This window comes from Bacidia gigantensis, assembly GCF_019456465.1.
Source record: "Bacidia gigantensis strain McMullin 20006 chromosome Unknown contig_125, whole genome shotgun sequence".
NCBI classification, from domain to species: Eukaryota; Fungi; Ascomycota; class Lecanoromycetes; order Lecanorales; family Ramalinaceae; genus Bacidia; species Bacidia gigantensis.
Window position 1 is genome coordinate 1,359,827 of NW_025408591.1, and position 21,696 is coordinate 1,381,522.

Consider the following 21,696-nt stretch of genomic DNA (forward strand, 5'->3'; position numbering starts at 1 on the left):
GTAAAGTCGCCTTCTGCAGCATTCCGAAGAGACAATCCTGCCATAAAGTAACGAGGCTGGTTCCAAATTAGTCCATATATGCACATCGAAATGCTTTTTGTCCATTTTGCCCTACCGTTCTTCCTTCTTCTGCCATTTATCACGGCCTTGCCATCAAATATCAACCCGCGTGCAGATTCTGCCGATGCCGACTCCTGCGAGATTGACGAGGCATCCACCTTGGATGGCCCAACTTCCGATAAAACAGCTGGTCTAGGAATCGAATTTGAATCCCTGGGAGTAGAACTACGTTCAGAATGTGACTCATCCAAAACAAATCAAGCAAAGGGAAAGGGTATAGGAAGCCAGGGCAAAGATCCACGTCAAGGAGACAAATGGAAACTTACAGCAGACACGACAGCAGAGATCGCTGGGCGACTAACTGCTGAATATATCCTAGATGGCACCAAGGTCAAGATTGGAGACGATACGGCCACCGCAGCAGCTGCTGCAGTCTCAGGTGACCTAGTAAGGAAATCCAATTCCATCACCAGCTTTATACATGGACTGATAGCCTTCTGAAATAGAAAGACTGGAACCCATACGCAGACATGGACAACAATAAGTGGGACATCGAAGAAAACGAGTGCAATCCTTGGCAAGTGTCAAAACCCTCAAGCAGTGGCAATCAGAACAACCTGATTTGGTTGGTTCAGGCCACTGCACCCCTCCCTTTTGAAGCCATCAGTGATCTCAAGGCCGAAGCACTTGGCACCACTACGTCTCCTTTGCTACCACAAACTGGCCCCGGCAGGAGGAGGGGTGTAGTCTCCGTGACCAAAGACTTCTTTCAATCCTCACCCAACGGCATTTCTAGCGATGACGTGAAGGCGGACGTCCTCGGGTTCTTCGGCGTTGTGCTTTCATACGCAAAAGGTGCCACGGACATCAGTGACAATCCGACATATGGTACTTCAAGCCCAAAAAGTATCACCTCCATCATGCCTCGAACAGAGTTCATTACCCAGTATGCCCAGGTGTCGTCGTCACTCCCAGGGTCAGGCACCCTTTATGAGCTGGTCAAGGTCCTCGCCTGTTATAAAAATCAGGGAGATGACGTTGAGTAAGGTCATCCATGAACAGTCTTTGATGCATGTATATGACTGACATACTACCCAGCATTGACTCAAAATTCTGCGACGGCACTCCATCAAACCCCCAGCCAAACAAAGAACTAGACAAATACGGCTGGTGTCTCAAGAACGACGACACGAACGACAAAAAATGTTTGAAAGTCGAAGACTGGATCACCAGCATCACAGGCGACACTCGACCAGACAAGCTGACCGATCTCGACAAACTCATCGACGGCCAGATCGGCGGCCTCGATAATGCGCTGGAGAAAGTCATCGGCACAACTCGCGCAGTCCCCCTCTTCGAGTTCCGAAATCTCGACGGCATCTCCGCCCCCGACTTCTCATCCAACGTCGACAGTATCGAGAAAGCCATCAAAACCTTCCACGAAAAGTACAAGTCCGCCCCGTCCCGGAAGTTCAAGCGACAAGCAGCGAGCGACTGCGCCACCGATGTGGGCACAGCTACCGCGACGGACACGGCAACGGGTACCCATACCACGGCGAAACCGACCACGGCCAAAACGACGACTGCGAAAACGACCGCTGCGAAAGCATCGCCGTCACCGGTGTGCAAAGCGGCATTTTACGGGACAGACACCTCGTGCGGGGGCAAGTGTAATGGCCCGGATGCTAATTGCTCGTGTGCTCCGGCGGGGTATTACCTGACAACAGAAGCGTGCACGTGCACATGTGGATAGTTTGAAGAAGTCAGTCATGTAGACGTGAAGTAGGCGTTGAGGGTTTATTTGGGTTATTGTGCTAAGGAATCCCAACGAATTGCGGCAGCCTTTTCGTTTCGCCTGATTTGGAGCTGGTTTGGCTGGGTAGTTACTGTGTACATACCGTACGATATTTTTCTGGTTTGCGGTGAAGTTTCAGGTAACGATTATGGAGTTGTAGAATACAGTCGAAGGTCGGTCGATAGGGATATCGCAATGCTGGATTGAGTGGTAAAGCCACTTCTAGCACTGGTGGACTTTAGGGAATGTCCCGGTAGCTGGGCTTCCAAGGCTACACCTTACCCCCATTTCGCCCCTATAAACTCGGCGTTGCCAATTTCTGATAGACCAACGTGTGAGGGATATGGACCTCATCTTCTGCCACTTTTGTATCGATAGCGGCGATCGCTAGAATAACGCTTTTGTCAGAAATGAGTACATTTCCAAGTCCTTGAAGGTGGACCTCATCTGGCGATGTCTCAGTGCTGTCCATTTACAGAGTTGGTTCCACTCTCACGAGAGAATCCGTATTCCAGCTCCTCGCGCACTCGACCCAATCCGCATGATTATGTGAAACTTCGAAGTGGGAGTGGCATTTTGCAAATGGGCAACAAGAAGACCATCGACACTGCAAATCGGCTGTAGGACCGTCTACTTCTGCGGCTGAGCACGTCAAGTCTCGAGCTCCTCTCTTCGCCATTGTGGTGCCATGCGCGGAAAGTCTGCAAACTGCATTCTCCGCTCCGCTTGATTGGCGAGCTCAGGGATCACTTGAGGCATGGCTTCAAGCTCTGTAGACTGCTCGTCATATTGAGAAGTCTCTCCGGCCAATTCGGTCAACTGCCAAGTTCGGTGTCGTGAATCTGCGTTAGCGAGCATATAGACTGCTGAGAGAAATTCACCACCCTTCTTTGCAGAAGTAAACCGGTCCCACCAGAGTGTAAGCTTCCTTTTGAGGAATTTACGTCCAACTACAGAATCTCCGAGACAAGCTCCAGGGTCGTTAGATCATGGTCTTAGCTGGAAAATGGACAGAAAACTGACTAACTATTATATGAGCATTGGTCTCGATATTGACTGACAGCACCAGCAACATCCTAGACTGAAATATGACACTAAAGGTACGACACAGCGTAATGAGCTGCATGCTATGACTCATGTGAGCAATACAATCCTAAGACCATGGAGAGCTCAGCTTACAATGCACCTGAACTCATTGCCATAATGAACGTCTTGCGGGAAGCAGGGAGATTGATTTTGCTGATCGCGCGATATTTGATCCTCGTCATGTTGAACGTGATCAAATGCCGGGCAATACTGATGGATAGCAAAATCGCCTGTTCTTGCCAGCTCATTAGAGGGCCGCCAGTGCTGCCGGGCTTCTGATCGGGTGGGCCCGGAAGAATCGTAAGACTCATAATCTAGATGTCTCTTTGAGTGACTGGTGCATCAGTGGAGGAAGTGATGACTCTACCGTGCTAGAACACCAGATGAATGCGACGAGTAGGTGACACCCATCCAGCCCTAGATCTCGCCATTTCAACGCAAAGGTACGAACAATCAAAGAAAAATTGGAGTATGTGTGTAGGGTGGTCGCGGTAGCCCATAGGCCAATGATGGCTCGAAAACGGGCTTTGTTACTGTTCTTGGCCCAAAGACAGTCATCCGAATAAGTAGAAATTGCAGCTGCGACTCTAGATCAATATTTGACTTCCAACCGAAATATGGAATTTAGAATACTAACATAGTGTATAGTAACACATCGTAGAGACAACCAACTTCAACAAATTACTCCACGACATCATATTAAACGAAGTCCAGACTCACAAACGTGACAAGCATTAGAATATCGTCCCACCAAATTCCCACGGCGCCGATCTTGCGGCCGAAGAAACGCAGGCCCACTAGACTGGCTGCCAGTATATGAATAATTAGACATAGCACCAAAAGCGCTAGAAGATTTTGACCACAATGCTTCTCCATGATTTTGAAGTAGCTGCCAACTTGTCAAGATTGAACAGATGGGTGAGATGTGCTCCGCCGCACCGTAAAGTGGCTATGTCATGCGTCTGCAGCCAAAGGGCTGCAGGCGCAACGAATCAGTATTTCCCGTGAGCTGAGATCTGCAGCGTCCAATTCGAATATGGACAAGTCTCTCTTTCGTAACATTGCGTATAGATTGACAAGGCAGCATTCGGCCCTATCATACTTTCGCTGTCCCTTGGAGTGGTCATGATTGGAGCGGGCGAGACTAGGAGACTGCCAATTTACTATGTTTAGAGAGTCTATACTCTCTTCCTACAGTATGAGGTCGGAGTGTTCCCGAGTCAATCTGTACAGAAGAACACTTAATCAACGTTATGCATACAGCTTCATTTCCTGCAGCAAGACCCCCTGAAGATTCATGATGCCGCTAAGCCTAGGCTCCCGCCTTGAGCCCCGAAGTCAACCCTAAACTTTGATCTTCAGCCCTACCGTATTTCAAAATCTTCTCCGCAGAGACTCTCACGAGCGTAGTACTCCAGACCTATCATCAAGTACACCTACTTCCTCAACAGTATCAATTCTTGGGCCAAATTCTAGCCCTCTACGTTTTCCCCTCCCAGCCCCGGTCCCGAGTCCCTAGTCACCTCCACAACCCCCAATTCAACGACAATCATGTTCATATTCCCCTCATCCAACTCCTCGACACCTAAATACACAAACCTCTCCACCTTTCCTGACGATGTCGAAGAGCGCCCCTCCCCTGATACACGAAATAGTCCCATGACCTTGCATCACCGGCCTGGATTCCTCCCCAAAGCCCTCCTTTTCAGTGTTGCTCTGAACGCGATTTTGATCATTAGTCTGGCTGGGGTGTGGCTGAGAGCTATACGGTACGTACGCTTTCGTTCTCCTGATGGGAGGGCGGGGGGGATGGGAAAGCAGCTGACACTGGCGACTGATAGGGCGCAGAAAATCTGTGATTTGCAGAACACAGGAACAACAGGATGAGAGGATGAGGACTGTGGGAAAGAGTGCGGACAAAATGACACCACGTTCAGCAATGGACCCATAGGCTATGAAATACCTGGCTCAATACATGACACCACATCTCTTCATAGAATTATGACTTCAAGAAGGCGCGCCCACGGGAACTAGGGGCCATTCTGATGGCAGCTGGAGACGTAGGGGAGGAGAGGGAGTAGAACAAGAAGGGCAGGGCAATGAATCAGGAAAAATCAGGCAACAACTCAATCGATTTCACCCCAGGAACAGGACCGTCTTGGTTTAGCGCCCAAAGTCAAACACGTCTCCACCCACAGATCCACAAAATCTACCTCGCAATATAAAAGCCGGCTCTGCTCCACTACGCGGCTTCGACTTAAAGCATCACACATCTCACAGCCTTACATCTACCTAACATGGTGCTCGTAAGGTGGAGGCCAGCGTATATCAAGCTAAGCCTAAGCGTTTGTCCCGCCTCCCTACGACGGCAAAACGCAGCCTATCTCCAGCCAAGCCCAAGCGTTCGTGCCACCACCCTGTGACGACGAGAGAGCTGAGCGCTCATCTCCCAACGCCAGCGATAATACAACAATCCCTCACCGCCAAGCCAGGGACTTCAATGGAGATTCTCACTGAAGGCCTAATTCAATGTTGTTGTGATCAAATCATTTTTGTTATTCTTGACCGTTCGTGACTCACATCTAATCTATCCGCTGCTGTTCAGGCTGACATGAGTGAAGGTCTAATGACAAGGTACTGGGAGGGTGCAACTCGCGAAGACAAGGATGAAGTTGGCACGGAAATGAAAGGTTCTGGAGAAGGTGATCCGTTAACAGGTAAAGATCAGTCATGATATAATCAAAAGAACTGTGGCCAAAGAAAGAGAAGGAGCATATATTTGGACACTTCAAAAAAGACTAGACCTCCCTGTCCCTCCTACTCCACTGCCTCCATTCATCGCCCCCGTCTACCTCAACACCGAACTCACCTTCCCTACGGCTCCCCACAAGCCTATATCTGTTTTCCCATCGCTTTCCCTTCCCTTTAAGATCACAAACGAGCGACATTCCAACAGAACAGTATCCCAAGAGAACAGTATCCCAAGAGAATAGTATCCCAAGAGAACAGTATCCCAAGAGAACAGTATCCCAAGAAAATAACATCCTAGTAGAGCCACAACTCCTTCACACCCCCTTCCTTCCTGTCCCCTCTCTTACTCTTCCTCTATCCCCTTCCTTTCCCCCTCCCTTCCATCCCTCTCTCTTCCTATCCCTCCTCCCCTCATCCCCCAACCACCTCACTTTCACTTAATACAACAACATCCCACCATCCCACCATTCCCCTCCCCTCTTTCATCCCGCCCCTCCAAATATATCTCCCATAAAGTGAACACAACCATCCATACCGCTCGCCTCCTCATCTCCCACCTCCGCACCTCCCACCTCCTCAGCATCCAACGATGGCGATGGCGATGGCGATGGCGATTGGCACAAGCGACTGCCCACGCTAGCAACACAGATTCGAAACGTAAGGGAACGGTTGGGGGAAGGTAGGAAGGTGGGAAAGACCTGTCTACTAGCGAACGCCGAGCTGATAGAAAGATAGAGCTAGTAAGGGGATGAGAAGGAGCTGGTAATAACACAAGTGGGTGTGTTATGGGAGCAGCGAAGTCGATTCCTCCTCTCCCTCTTGCTCTTTCTCTTATAAGGGCAGGGGGCGGGGCAAGGATATTTCCACTGATCAAATTAAATCAACTAAGTAGCTAGCTAGCTAAGACCAGCCATCGATCACCATCTTCGACATCTCTCATTACCATCATCCTAATCCATCCCCCGTTCCATGCCACCGAGAAGATTCACCACCCACCAACCCAGCCGAAAAGAATCTCACGCACGCGACTGTGCAGACGTGCCGATGCAAAAGTGACAGACGTACGCGAACGCGTAAATGATGTATGTGTAGGGGGAAGAAAAATGTATGTGGGGTATCACATCGCCGACGAACGGAACGGAACGAAACGCCCTCGCTGATGCCGAGCCATGCCATGCCATGCCGTGTCTGCCACTGTGCCTGCGCGCACTCCGTAGGTATGCATGCGTACCGAAAAGCCATGATTTCGAAGACGAAGAAAGAAAGAAAGCATCACCATCACCGCCATGGTTACCCTTGCCATTACCCCATCCCCAAGCTCTCTCTCGTGTGGGGTGCAGAGACATCAATCCCGCCCTCAACTCCACCATCACCATCGATTGAAACAACCCAGGTCAAGCTCAAATAGCCACCTTCCCCTCCCCACAAGTATAGATATTGATCCAGGTCGAGCCGACGCAGCCGGCAGAGAGCAGCATCTGGTGCGGGTGAAAAGCGGTGGTAGTGATAGGCGAGGATCGCGCTGCGCTGAGGAAGGGGGAGTATGGGTGGAGGGTATTGAGAAGGCCGCCGTTCATGTTGAAGAGGGTTAGGGCGTGGTGGTCGGAGCCACTATATGGTGTATTAGTATCAGTGATTCAAATGACACCAAACAATGATAGAAAACAGGAAAGAAACGTAACGTCGGATGGAGGGAGGGATGAGGGAATGGGCCGGTGGGGACGGTGAACTCACGTAGCAAAAACAGGCGCATGCTCATGCACGCTCAGCGTCCTCAGCACCCCTGGCGCCCTCACAGTCTGAATACTCTTCTCCATCCTGACATCCCACAACTTGACCTCTCCATTCCGACTCCCCGACACCAGCTCCCTCTGCCCTCCACGCTGCATATGCACATTAGTAATCCACTGTTTCTGCTCCCTCCAGACCTTAACCTGCGCAAGCGCGGGTTTCAAGCGCTGATCGAACACGCGGACCGCGCCGTCCCCATAGCCCGCAGCGAAGACCTCACCGACGACTTGATCGGAGGTGAGGGACGTGATGCAGGAGCCCGAGCGCGCGGGGATGTCTTTGATGCAGAGCTCTGTCTGGGCGTTCCAGACTCGGATGACTTTGGCGTCTCCAGCGACGAGGAGCTTGCCTTGACTTTGCTGCCATTCAAATACGAGACCCGCGTTACGTGTGCTGGGCACCATTTCGTTAAGGGCGCGGTAGGCGGTCACGAGTTCAGGGTCTCGGTCGTAGTTGCGGAAGATCTTGACTACGCCGTCTGAAGAGCCCACTATGAGGAGGGCCTGGTCATCCTCGTTGATGAAGCGCGCTTCGTTGATCTTGGAGCCCTTGGGGTTGCCGACTGAGAAGCGAGAAAGCCGCGTTCTATCTCGCCAATTCCAGATACAGATACTATCTCTATCATCGGCAACAACCAGGTGGTCTTCGAATTGATGAAAAGCCATTTTGGAAGGTTGAGAGCCGTTATTGAAGAAGCCTGCATCTTTGTCCCATGGATTCGTGCTCGCAAAGCTTTTCAGAGGCTGGGTCTTGGCTAGGATCTTGTCATTGCGTTCACGTCGCCACAGACGTTGATTGTAGTCATCGCTTCCTGGCTCATCAGGCTCATAGGGCTTCATCTGTGGCTCAAGGAAGTATTCAAGCGAATAGTCTAAGAAATCGCTTCGAAGCGGAAGCTCGACCACTTCCCTGCCTTGTCGTTCTTGAAATTGTTTTGGTCTAGGTGTTTTAGCTTTGATGTACTTGCCTGAAGTATGAGGGCTGTCACGTTGGTCCGGGGGAGTACTCCACTCTGTAGGTATACCTGCGCGCCCTGGTCCTGATAAACGTTTCTGCTGAACAGGGATTGGCACGTTGCCATTCGTAGCTGCAAGATTGTCCATTGACGGGCCACCAGCAACTAATTTTGCCAGCGCGGCCGCGACGCTCGCCGTCCGCTTGAAGCCCAAAGAAATATACCCTTCAGGCTTTAGCTCTGCTTGTCCTCTTGGAGCAGGCGATGATTCTGGTCGAGCAGAAGGTGCCGCCGAAGGTGCTCGCGAACCGGGCAGGGGCCTTTGTGAAGTCAGGTCGAGGATTTTATCAATCGACTCCTGAGTATGTGAACCCAGCGGTGAATCGAGTAGAGCATTGTGGATATAGTCAACGATCATGCCAGCTGTCTGTGCTACATCTGGATGTGGATCTACCGATAGAGTGATGAGCTGGTACCACATGGCACCTTGCAAAGTATCCTCCGAGACCTTACTGTCGGAGCTGTGATGAGATCCTGCGGCAAGGGTTCCATTCACCTTGGGCTGTCGGTCGTTCTCCACTCCAGCACTTACTTCGAGCAAATGCTCAAGCTCCTCTGTCAGTGTCTCAAATGCCGCGACCATGAACTTGTTTCGATACCTCCTCACAAAAGCAGAGTAAAAGACTAAGAGCTCTCTCCTGACAGTAATATTCGCGTCTGTAGTCATGATCATGAGCGTTGACGCCACCATCTTCTCGTTCTGGGCAACAGCCTCTGTAAGATCTGGGATACCCAGGAAATTCGTTAGAGCATGTATAGCAGCAGCCCGCACGTCAGGGACTGGGTCGACAATCAAAGCACACAGCCGGTGATGAGCCAGACTTCGAATTCCCACCCATTTTGCCTCGGGATAGTTCTTCCATAACTCACTAATGCAAAGACAGGCCCACTGGCGAAGAAGAGTACTACCAGCATCCCCGTCACCAGCTTGCAGGAAATTCAAACAGCAATCCATCAGACTTGGCCTTGATGATAGACATACTTGTTGCGCCTGTCCAAAGCCTCGACAGAACATCGTCATGACGAAAGCGCACATCGCGCGGTGTGAGGCATGATGAAATTCACCGTGTCCAAGAGGCAACACAGAGCCAGAGACTAGAACACTGATGAAGTAACTGAAATTGTTATCCCTCAAGAGCTCACTATGAACATAAAAAGAGTCCTTGGCTGCAACAGCCATGATACGAGTCCAGATGAATATCATGATCGGCTTCAGCTCGACAGCAGGTGACTGGAGGAGCTTGACCACATATGGAAAGATACCAATAGTAAGGGCGTAATTAACTGCCCAAGGTCCTTGATCGACAAATTTGCTCAGTAGCATCAAAGCTCTGAAGCGATGGACCTGGCTGAGTAGTACTTGAAGCACGATGGGAAGCTGCGTCGGTGGATCTTTTCTTGGAGCGCCTTGCTCAAGATAGTGTTCGAAGGCTTGCAGCTGCTCGGAGAAGAAATTCGATTGCTGATATTCGTATGGCTGCGCGCCTTCTTGTCTACTTGCTATTAGATCAGGTAGCTGGGATACCACCAATTCCACGGCGAGATCCCACGCTTCCCATAGGGGATGGTCATGTGTTGGTGGTATTTTGGGGTGAGTGGTAGGGTGGCAGCCATATGCGGTCATGATCCTCTCTGCTACTATGAAGTTCCGAAATAGAGCGGCTACCATCAAGTCTTGACGGAAAAGCTTGCGGAAGAGGTCAGTGGGTAGACAATTCCACGCAATGGTGTCCGTAATTGCAGTCAAAATCCAATTGAGCTCTCCCATGGGTGACCTTCGTTCTTGAGCCTTGCCAGGCACCTGCTTCAAATCCTCGGCTGTGATGTTGCGGTGAATGGGATTCTGAAGGGTATGAAAGAGCAATGAGATCTCAATCGGCGTTGACAGACAGCAGGTGAATAGATCTGCAGGAAGTTCAGGATCAGTAGGCAATGTTTCTGATTTTCCACAGGCCGCCAGATGGAGATTGCCGCCGTAATTCTGGATTGCTACATCTGGTCTGGTCATACGCAACTCTTGATTTTCATCCTCGTGTTTCTGGACATATCTTTCGTAATTGCCGATGACGTTGCCTGCATGGGAACAGTCATATATGCACAATGACGGACCACCGAGCCAACTTTGCAGATCATAAAGTGCGACAGGTATGTATTGGGTGTAGTCACGATTGAAGACCCATATCTCGCCAGACGGTGTTGGCAAAGGTACACCATGTCCGTTGTAGTGAAACAGGACTCTTTCCTCCTTCGCGTTGCGCCGTGCAGCCGTAGTAAACCTCTTGGTCTCATCTAGTGAAGGGTCAAGATGCTGTCTGTACCGAGTTTTGATGCTAAGATTCTCGTATTGTCCTTGTAGAGCTTTCCCTATCTGTTCAAGAATCTTGGGGTTTTGCTGGGTTGATTTTGTAGGATCAATCCAGCATTCCATGGTAGCAGAAGGGTTTGGTCTGATGACGTCGGGAGGATCAACACCTAGATTCAAACATAGTACGAGAGAGCCTTGCACTGTCTTCGTCTTGTCTTTCTGGTTCCAATCTTTGGGTGGGGGTGTATGCATGCTGACTGTTGGTCTACCATCGGTCTCATGCCCTTTATTGGTGTAATACGTGAAGTATGACTGAAGCACACAACAGCATGATCAGCCTAGGGTCCCTCAAAAAGCAAGCACATTGTAAGGATAGGCTACCTTGTTGAGGATCGTGAAGACCTCCTTCGAATAGTACTGTTGACCCCAGCCATGCCGTACTTCCCACTCTTGGCCAGGCTCATCTTCACGACTCTCTCTTGGTCCCCGTGTTATAAGGTCGATCTCCGTCTTGGACCTGGGGAGCTTTTTCGCGCGGTCTTTCTGCGCCCCATTTGCTTGTGTCGACAACACCTCGCTCTCAGTACCTGAAGCTCTTCTTGCGATATCACCGCCAGTGCTCTCGGAGCGATGACCATTGCCTATGTAGAGATGCCTACTAGCTCCAGAAGTGCTAGCTTTGCCGCTCGTTGTACTTTTGCTCGATCGTGTAGACTCGGGAGAGGTGGAAATCGGGGTTGATGTATTGCTGTCGGGATGGCGGCCGTTGTTTCCATTTGGTATGGCTGGCTCAGGAATGCCAGGCGGAGCCATTGTGAGGAGTGCCATCCTACCTAAAGACGAGTCAGAAGGTGCGAAAAGCAAAGATAGAGTGGCAATGGTGCCGCTTACAGCCTTCACTTCACTTCACCGCTTGTGACATCCTATTTGGTCACCGATGTTGCCACTGTGTTGGCGTCAGAAGGGAGATGAGTATTTTCATGAAAACGCTGATGTCAACACTGAAGTGCATAATGAGCAGCTGACCGAGCTCTTTAGGTTCATCACCGGTGGTCGGTGATGACGGGCTGAGCTTCGTGCCTCATGGCGTCTGCCCCGCGATGGATCCAAATCAGGCAAAGCTCCCATTTAAATCAGCTGGTAAACATCGAAGGATACAACTATGTAGACCTCACCGAAACCATTGTGGACATACAAAGGATCCTCAGAGGATGAATGAACGGTATGAAAATGTCATTGCTTCCAAATATCTATTTTACATTACTGCATGTTACGCTGCTCTGTAGTACGGCAGCAATGCAGAAAGCTTGACTGATATACACAAACCCCCACCCCACCCCAGCACTCCCACCATCGCACTCCCACCCACTCAAAACATACCCTGTCACAGACGGCTCACGAGCTCGCTCCTTCTCGCAGATAACGAACGAGAAAAGCTCTCGGTATCCAAAGGCCCCAAACACCTGTCCAGCAGTACACATAGTAAGGGAAAATGCTTGGACGATCGCGACGTCCGTTGTTAAATCAGCCCAACTCAGGCGCCTTTTCATATCACATAACTCCTCTGCGGTCTCCTCTCGTCCTCACTCTCTTCACTGGTATCGCTCAGCCCTCCTAGACCGCCAGGCATCTTTTCACTCGGGCGAATGACTCCGCTGTCTCGATCTTTTTCAGTACCCCGTTCACTACCTTCTTCGTTTGCGTGCTTGCTGCCGCCTTTAGCTGCCTCTTCAGCATCTAGTCGCTTTCTCCAACTAGCAAGAGAGTCACTCATGTTGCCTGGGCCAGTTGCAGAGGTGGGAGCTGAGTCAAATTGGTTGGACAATCGGTACGTTCGGTGAGTGTCAGCCCATTGTGACCGAAGAGTCTCAAGCTCTGAAGCCAGGGAGTCCAGCGCGACAGAATTCCGATTATTCTCATCATTCGATTCTGGCACAGCGGGGAAGGCGGGCTCAATTTCTGTGCTTTTGGTGTGAGAATGGCCGTGGCCGTGACCGTGGTTTCCCCCGTAATTGAGGGGTGCAGGGTTGGCAGACGATGCGTTACTGATCGCGCTGATATTCCGGGAGTGACCGTTGGCACGATCCCCGTGCATGTTCTGTGACTGTCGGCGATAATTGCCAACGGTGTTGCCGACCTGATCAAGGAGAAGCGAGACCTTTTGCTCCGCGTCCAATGCACGCTTCTCGAGCGCGTCGTTCTGTGACCGGAGCTGTTCAAGGTCATGCCGTGCTTGTCGAGCTTGGCTCAGTTGCTGTTGTGTCTGCTCTACAGTATCACGGTGAACATCGCGTTCTTGTATGGTCGTATCGAGATCTCTCTGCACTTGACCTAATTGATCTTCAAGCTGACCGACTGTGTGATGCATGTCATCCAGCTCGCGGCGTAGCAACTCTTCGGAACCCAGTGAAGATTTTGAGCGTTGAGCTGTGTCCAAGTCAACCTGTAGGTGTTCATTTTGCTTCTTGTACTTTGTAAGCTCATCCTTCATGCGTTTCAGCATCTTTTCGGTGCCCTTGACATAATGCACTGCTGATTGATAGTCACTTTCGAGAAGCTCAAGTTTTTCACTATACATCCTCTCGCTTTCAGCTTGGGCTTGCTTTGTTTCTTCCTGAGATCGACTGCTAGCTTCGAGCTGCTGCTCAAGTTCCTTAAGCCGGCTATTGTCAGGCGCATCGAAGCGTGATCCTGGGCTGTCAAGGTTACGCGACCTGTTCATTTCGGCTAGGCCTCGCTCGTCCAGGAGCTCTTTCAGTGCATTGTGCTTGACATTGAGGGCGCTTGCATCGCGTTGGTGAGACTCAAGCTGCTGGGAGACAGTGCTATGCTTCGCTTGCAGCGCTTGCGTATCCTTGACCGCTTCTTGCAATTGCTTGCGGACCACCAAGCTTTCTCGGCTGGATTGCTCCTGGAATGCCTCTAAGCCAGCAATGCGCTCCTCGGCCTTCCGAAGCTTGTCCGCAGCATTGTCCGCATCTCCTTGGTGTTTTCGGACCAGAGCATGAGCGCTCTCCACTTGTTCCTTCAAAAGTGGAACTCGTTCATCCTCAGTGGGGTTGATATCCCTGTTTGTTCCACGAGCATGAAGCTTATCAAGGCCTGCCAGAACAGCCTGCCTGTGCGTCCTCGCTTCAGCTGCATGCGTGTTCACCATTTCGTCCGCATCACGTAATTTCCGTGTAGTCTCATCGAGTTCTGCCGTCCTCTCCTCATGCTCTCCGCGGAGCTGCATCAACTTCCTATCCACAAGCTCACGTTGTTGTCTTTCTTCGTCAAGTTTCCTTTCCAAAAGGGAGGCTTTGTCGGATGAGGAAGTCACAGCTTCTCGCAATGAGGCAAGCGAAATGCTATGCTGGTTAGTGTTTTCAAGCGCGTCATCGAGTTGTCTTGATAAGTTCTCTTTATCCACCCTCAAAATCTGAAGCTGCGAGTGCGCTTCAGCCTTTGCGGCAGCCTCTTCTCTAGCGGTCTTGCCTGTATGATGAAGTTCGTTACGTAGCGTCTCGAGTTCACCGGGGTTTCGTGAGCCTTCGAATTCAGCGGCCCGTTTTTGGGCAGCTTCGGAGGTACTCTCCGCCAACTCCCTAGCACGTCTTTCGTTATGAGCATCATTAGTAATAGCAGCAATCTTAGCACGAAGCTCTTCCTGCGTCGCTAGGGCAATTGCCAACTTTCGGGCAATGTCGTGTGAACGTTCTTCGTCACCAAGGTCTCTTGTCTCTGATTGAGGAGTTCCCGCGTGGCTACCGCCGTGTGCAGCCAATTTAGTTTTGGCATAGACAGCCTCTCTGATAGCGTTGTCTCGCTGTGTCTCGATCTCAGCCACCTGTTGAGCCGCAATGTTCTCTCGCTCCACGACGGTCTGTTGCACTTCGGCAAGCTGGGCGCGCATTACAACCAGTGCCTCTATCAATGGTTTGTCATCATCACCGAATGATTGCGCAGCTTTCTCGTCCAGAGTTGGGCTTTGAGACGAATGAGGCTGATAGCCCGCTTTCCGGGCCAGCGCCATCTCAGAAGCGTACCAAGCATTGCGGCTCTTAGCAGCTTCGAGTTCTTGATGGAGCTTCTGCTGCTGATTTTCGAGACCATTATATTCGCCTCGAAGGCCTTGATGCTCTTTCTGCAGGCCTTCGTGTTCATTTCGCAGCCCATCGTGCTGGTTTTGTAGCCCTTCATGCTGATTCTGTAGCCCTTCATGCTGATTCTGTAGCCCTTCATGCTGGTTTTGCAAGCCCTCGTGTTGGGTTTGCAAACCTTGATGTTGACTCTGCAGCTGCTGAAAATGATGTAGAGGAGCCGTCGGTTCACTTCGTTGGGAGCTGATATCATTCGAGACACCTGTTGGATTGGAAAATGAACGCTGCTGATGCTGGACTAAATCTTCTGGCGCCGAGCCTTGCGTCCCCTGTCTTGACCTCGATCTTCCTTGAAGATCGTACTTCTGTTGGTCTATGTCGTCTCCAGGTGGACTTTGAAGCCTTGGACCTTGTTGGGGCGTACGTCGGCCGTTCACGACAGGACTCATGGCACGAGCATTGGGATCTTGGCGCGGAGCTGGAGCTCCTACGACCATGGCCTCATTCTGGTCAAAGGACTGCCCACCATATCCGCGTGATGCATCTCTGGTTGGTGTACGCGCTCTTGGGCCTTGACCAATTGGTGCTGCACCATTGGTTCGTGGAGGAGGCGCCTGCTGCTGTGGAGGAGGGCCCGAGGGTGGCTGACCTACGGGGCCAACAGATGCTCGAGGAAGCCTGGAAGCACCAGGCGGAGAAGGGCCATTGGCCATATGAGGCTCTTGACCTCGAGGGCTAGGTCCCTGCCCCATAGCTGGTGACTGCCCGCGGGTCGGACCTACAGCACCTTCTTGTGATCCACTGATTTTTCTGCCGAGAAAGTCTGGGCCATTATGAAGAGGACTTATGCCTTGTTGCTGCATACCTGCCTGTTGGACTCCACGTTCCTGGCTTGGTCTTCGGTTGCCTGCGACTCTTTCCCCCCAGGTGCTTGCTGTGCCTGTTGATCATTCGGATATCGAATCTTTGCCGTATCAAGAATATATATGAGACTTAGCTCTTCTGGATTTCGAGGGGCCGTACTCGGTTCTCCAGCTAGAACGACGATCTGTTTACCGAAAGCGGTCATGCTATGCCCAGATCGAGGAGAAGGTGAAGGTCCCATGTTTTGAAATGTATACCATCGTCGTGAGGTAATCCTGAAAGCTGCTAGATCCCCTAGATCGGTGCCCTCTTGTGTCCTGCCTCCAAAGATGTACATCACGTCGCCTACAAGCGCAGCCGAATGTCCTTCTCGTGCGACCGGAATGTAGCCAATGCAGTCCAGCTGACTCCAGCCGACCGTTTTCGGATCATAGCACCAGACATCGCTGAACCAAGTTGTGCCATTCGTGCCTCCAAATCTGAGCAGCAAATTAGTCTCGTTCCCAAACCCCGACGCGAAACTTACAGGAATAGCTTGTCACCCCACATAATCATTGAATGATTTGTTCTGGCTGGGGGTATGACGCCTTCAGGAGGCCCACCTTCTCCACTAGACGGGATCATAAGCTCCCATTTGCTGTTCGATTGTTGCAATGCATTGAGATCGAATGCCACTAAGTCATTGAAGAAATAGCCTTCTACTTGACCACCAAACACGTAGATTTTTGATCCGATGATGTTCAAAGTATGCCCATATCGGCCGGTGGGCTTAAACCCAGCAGGCATTGATCGCGACCAGTGACGGGTTGCTACAAGACTTAGTGGCCGAATGCGCGTAGAGGAATCCGCTCGACTTACAGGTGTTGAGTAGATATAAAGTATCGTCAAGTTTATCTCGCTCATCCATTTTTGTGTCTCCGCCAAAAACGATAAAGGCATTTCCAACGAGTAAACTTGCGTGCCCCACTCGAGGTCCAGGTCCCTCAAATGTGGTCCCTACCGGATAACAGGCCAGGTTCGATCCACCAGACTCTACCATCCACAAGTCTCCTTTGACGGTGGATCCATGAATCAAGCCACCCATCATGTATATTTCCCCTTCTTTCGAGGAGACTGAATTGACTGCGGCGCCATATCGGGGGAAAGGATTCGGCTGTGAGGATGTGAAGGTCAGACGCCTCTGGGACCACGGATAAAGCGCAGCTGGATTGACACCTGGAGGAGGTCCGGTTGGGCCTTGGGGTCGGGGAGGGGCATGCTGTTACGCAGTCAGTACCAAATTGAGCTGAAGCAGTGAATCTGGCCGTCTGGTGGGAATATTCTTTTCAGGTCTGCGACAACGTACCTGAGGTTCATGTTCCATGCCAGGTCTCTGGTCATGACCTGGCTCTGGGGTTGGGGTGCTGTTGCCCTCCGTAATCTTCGCACCCGCCCCTGGCACTGGGCTAGAGACCCCGCTGAGTCCTCTCGCCCTGGCACCATTGATGGTGGGTGGTATAGATGTGCCCGACGCTGCTGATGGCGCTCCATCTCTGGTGGGAGGCGCCCCTCGATCCTTCTCTCCCTTGTTTTTTTTGCCAAAGAGGAAGGACATGGTTGCGCTCGTGGCCTTTCAGCTCTTGCCTGCCCTTCAAGTCCAAGGACTACGGTTCAGATGGTGTGCTTCGATGCAGTTTCTTGAAAGATGTCATGTATAGATACAATGGGTACCCTGCCCGTTCGGATGAGTGCAGTTTATGGTTGGAGAATTATTGCGGCGGATTAGGGTCGCAGATCCTTAGATGCGCAGCACCGATGCTCCATGGACGTGCGAGTCGCAGAAAATGAATAGAAAGCGAGCGACGGAGACTGCGATAGGAGAGAGCTTGAACACAAAGGGGGGAACAGTGGGCGCAAATGCTCCTGGATGTTCGAGTAGGGGTCGGATTGTGGTGGATGAAATTTCCAGGGAACTTGAACGGCGGGTCTCGGCCTCTGATTGGCTGCAAGTCTTCTTTTGCGCCTTTCCAGCCTCCCCCCGCGAAATAGAACGACTACTGCAATCCAAGACCCTTGATTTCTCCTTTTGATCATTGAATGTCTATGCTACGTACTACAGCACGTCATGATCGCCGAGGATCTACCTCTACTGCAGCACCTACAGCAGGATATAGCAATGGCCTCGTAATAATAAATCTTGGAGCCAAGCACAACCATACAATCAGGGTGGGCTCGAGAGGGGCACTGCCCCTTGTTTCAAGTTCTCTTGGCATCAATTGCCACTAGCAGAGTCGCCGTAACAGGAGCTTTTTTATATTCACTCTTTCTTAATATCACTGTCACTTCAGAGGGGAAATGCTTCTATCTGTCAAGACCAACACATTATCATCATGTGATTCGTCTATACCCGAGTCAGTCATATGTCCCTTCCCAAACGCAATTCCAACATAAATATCCAGATGCGAGTTGCTTTCCTGTGATCGTTGAGAAGTTGTCGACGGTCATATTGAGAAGAATGGCGCGACGTTGAGATCGCAGTCAGTGCTACTTTAGAGGACCTATATGTTCGTTGTCTATGCTCATCGTTGATTTGACAAACCCTGTTGTGTGTAGCGCCACCAGAGTCAGATGTCTCTCGCGGAGGATCACGTATGTATGACCATCTTTTCGAATTTGGTTCTGCAAAGCGATTCGATCCCTTGAAATCAACCTTGCCGTTTGAACCAAAGGCATTGAAATTTATTGATGATCAATGGCCGTATATAGCAACAAGCTCTCGATTAGAGCATTCTCCCATGCGGCTAGGTCCTTTCAATGCAGGCTTTCTCGAATCCTCTTGTTAGTTCTTTGAGCTGGGACCTGATCTCGGGCTGTGTGGTAAAAGCGTGCCCCGGGAGCCTGAACCCCCACCCCTTCGGACGGAGGGTCTGGAGGTAGCTGTGCCAATTCCGGCACGCACCGGGGTGGGTGCGTATTCATCCGAGTTGCTGCTCTGTCGACTTTGTATACGAGTGCCTGGTTGCGCGTAGGCTTCCGTAGGCGAGGACGTCAGGTGCTCCGCACCACTCACGAGTGTCGTGTGCTTCAAAGGCCTTGGGCTCGTGTCGAGCGGCATGTCCAGCGATAGTCGATCGGAGCCGTCGCTTTCGTTGGAGAAGGATACAATCGGGTTAGCAAAATCTGCACCTGTGAGGTCAGAAATGTTGAGACTTTGCTCTAACTCGAGCTTCTTCCTGTTATAGATGTCATCAATACGGTGATATACATCTCTTGCAGTCAATCGCCTTTCTCGATTAAGATTGAGCATTGCAAGAATAACGTTTGGGAGTTCTTTGAAGGGTTGCTGTGGCTCATTGGCAATAGCCACTTTGAGTTTCTCGATCCAATCTTTGACCGCCGGACGCAGCTCTACCTTCCCGTCTCTCATCTCCCAGTAGCCATTGTCCGTCAGTAGTTGGTCCGGGACACGCTTCTTGATTCGCTTCTCTTCAAACTCTTTGAGCGAATTGAAGCCGAGGACAGCCCAAACCAAGAGCTCCAAAAACACACAGCCAAGGGACCAGACATCATGCGGTCGAGAAGTAGAGCCTTCCTCCTCCAGTTCCGGTGGCTCGTATGTGGGTGTTCCCGCTACTGTGCGCGTCGGATGGCTACGTGAGCGGATAATATGAATCTTGCTAGACCCGAAGTCAGCAATCTGAAGTACCAGATCTTCATTCACCTCAAAACAGAGGATGTTTTGACCCTTCAAATCGTGGTGCCAGCCAGCTTTTCTTTCTTGCCCGTGTAGTGGACCTGGACTAAGATTCGGGTCACCGGCAAGCGGGTTGTTGAATGTCAAATCATGGATCCGACGAAGGGCTCCGGCGAGACCAAGGATTTGTTTCAGCAGCCAAATCTTCTCATCTTTGGTGCTGCGGAACGTATGAATGCTCATATACTCTTGCAGGTTGCATTTTGCAAGCGGAAACAGCATGTAATACTTCTCCCCTTGTGTCCAAGACACGATGTGAGTTGTGAGGTGAGGTTCCGCAAATTTTCGCAATGATTGCAGCATATCGGACTCCTTTGCAAAATTGACATCGAGGCCTTTTGGTTTGGGCTTGAATTCTTTGAGGGCAAACTCGGCATAAGGATCCTGTGCCCAAGTCAAATCGAGCCGGAAAGGACGATCAAGAATTCACATTAGACTTACATCTGACAGATTGTGATGAGAAGGCTCCAGGCGAACTCGATACACGAAACCATGCGCACCTTCCCCAATCAAAGCTCGACCCTTTGCTGACTTCCGTGCTTGGATAAAATTTTCCATTTCTGGCTCGGAAGCAAGGGATGTCTGTCGGTCGCTTGGAGTAGCCCTCTCGGCATCTACCGGTATGAGTGGTATTGTGATGTACGATGGTATGTCATTATACTCTCTTGGCTCGTTGAAACTTGCAGTTTGAAATATCCCATGATAACGTGCCAAGGGTTTTCGACGTTTAGAGTGGGACTTGCAGCAAGTTTCGACAAGCTGAGGTAAGTTGTGATCATGGTAGCCTTTGTCGACAAGCTTTTCAAGACACTTGGTGCTCACATCTGTGTAGATACACATAGCTAGGAATCTCCTCGCATTCTTCTTTACGATTTTATCCGCTAATGATTCGATCTCTTGTGACGACAACCTTGGTTCCCAACAAGGATCATGGCCTATGATTCCTTTGATCATCCGATTTGATGTGTAGGCCTGTAGATCGGCTTCAGAAATGTAGTCTCGATCATCGATATTCTTCTTGATCATTTCATCGAGTTCCCATTTCTTGGTCTTCAGGAATGGGTCTTCGTCAGCTAGGAGTTGAAGATCTTGGTACTCTCTATAAATGTTAATGGTTAATTTCTGCTGCCCGTCACTTTCGAGGTCCTTCAACAGGTTGCTATTGTTTAACACGTTACTCCAATGGCCACTGCATGTTAGCCGAAACCGTGCCATAGACGTCCCGTCTGGTTTCGCAACGGTGCAATAACCAGAGCGAAGAATTGTCGTCTTGGCTTCATCTGGCCCATCTTGTGCCTTTTCTGCTAGTCTCATTGCTCTCTTCTCAATCTCTTGGTAGCTACTCGCATCATTTGGGTGGAACTCGTTGGATTCCTGCAATTCGCTGGAGTGTCTACAGTGTACGTGCATGGTGTAGAGAATGCTGTTCGGGAATAGTAATCCAGCTTGTGGGTTTCTTATTTGGCTATCTGGACTGTGTTGCCCAATATGCTTCACCAGGACTTCATGCGCACCCAAATCTCGAGTCTCATTTATGCCATCGTGACTCTCAGACAGCTGCGAATGCTGCGACGACGATGAAGCCTCTTGCACGATGATTTTCGGGCCAGGCGCTAGGCCACGGCGTGCGACTGCCGCAGGTCTGCTTTCGGTTTTTGCGCGCTGCAATTGAGAAAAAGGAACATCGCTTGCTGGGGATGTCTCTGTGTCTGGCGAGGTGTGGGCCTTTCTCTCTTCACGAAGATCAGCATGTATCCATTATTATGATCTGGTATGTTACTTGAATTCATCATCTTGTCGCTAGGTAAGGTCGCCACTATTTGTTCAGATTTGGCGTGTATCAAGAGCGACGGTTGTCGGACAAGCGTTACTCTTATGCTGCTCAAGCATTTAAGCAGATATTCTACAGGGTGTAGAATTAGCTACAATATCCAGTAGAAAGGCGAAATGGCTCCTGAATCTAAAGCCACTGGGGTGAGCGGGCTTTGGTTTGTATAGATTGACGGTCGGGAAAGGACATTATATGTGTTTTCGACGCTGAGAATACTCGCATCAGCCGTTTATTCATGGTAGTTGACTCAATTGACCGACATACACAGCCCAACATCGAGATAGAGCAACCTGGTGATGTGATTGGTCAATGTTAAACGAGGCAACTTAGTGAAGTTGCCTTGTTTTTCACCGAGCGTTAGTGCCCTACCTATAGCCCGCTCG

At 50.6% G+C, this 21,696-nt stretch overlaps 5 protein-coding genes across 5 annotated transcripts; 1 reads left to right on the plus strand and 4 right to left on the minus strand.

Annotated features, from left to right (window-relative positions):
- Nucleotides 1–90: 90 nt before the first annotated feature.
- KY384_001197 (uncharacterized protein) lies at nucleotides 91–1,846 on the plus strand (the record flags this gene model as incomplete). The annotated part of the gene is made up of 4 exons (XM_044809729.1): nucleotides 91–507; nucleotides 567–1,102; nucleotides 1,159–1,681; nucleotides 1,814–1,846. The coding sequence occupies 4 exons, from the start codon at nucleotides 91–93 to the stop codon at nucleotides 1,844–1,846; spliced, it is 1,509 nt and encodes a 502-aa protein (XP_044673636.1).
- Nucleotides 1,847–7,092: 5,246 nt separating this feature from the next.
- KY384_001198 (uncharacterized protein) lies at nucleotides 7,093–11,616 on the minus strand (the record flags this gene model as incomplete). The annotated part of the gene is made up of 3 exons (XM_044809730.1): nucleotides 7,093–7,303; nucleotides 7,427–11,115; nucleotides 11,167–11,616. 3 exons carry the CDS (start codon nucleotides 11,614–11,616, stop codon nucleotides 7,093–7,095), a joined length of 4,350 nt encoding a protein of 1,449 aa, XP_044673637.1.
- Nucleotides 11,617–12,349: 733 nt separating this feature from the next.
- KY384_001199 (uncharacterized protein) lies at nucleotides 12,350–15,637 on the minus strand (the record flags this gene model as incomplete). Its single annotated transcript, XM_044809731.1, has 1 exon — nucleotides 12,350–15,637. The coding sequence occupies one exon, from the start codon at nucleotides 15,635–15,637 to the stop codon at nucleotides 12,350–12,352; it is 3,288 nt and encodes a 1,095-aa protein (XP_044673638.1).
- Nucleotides 15,638–15,729: 92 nt separating this feature from the next.
- KY384_001200 (uncharacterized protein) lies at nucleotides 15,730–17,343 on the minus strand (the record flags this gene model as incomplete). The annotated part of the gene is made up of 4 exons (XM_044809732.1): nucleotides 15,730–16,228; nucleotides 16,276–16,558; nucleotides 16,608–17,007; nucleotides 17,095–17,343. The coding sequence occupies 4 exons, from the start codon at nucleotides 17,341–17,343 to the stop codon at nucleotides 15,730–15,732; spliced, it is 1,431 nt and encodes a 476-aa protein (XP_044673639.1).
- A 1,224-nt stretch (nucleotides 17,344–18,567) lies between these two features.
- Nucleotides 18,568–21,372, minus strand: KY384_001201 (uncharacterized protein; the record flags this gene model as incomplete). The annotated part of the gene is made up of 3 exons (XM_044809733.1): nucleotides 18,568–19,866; nucleotides 19,924–21,144; nucleotides 21,334–21,372. 3 exons carry the CDS (start codon nucleotides 21,370–21,372, stop codon nucleotides 18,568–18,570), a joined length of 2,559 nt encoding a protein of 852 aa, XP_044673640.1.
- Nucleotides 21,373–21,696: the final 324 nt, after the last annotated feature.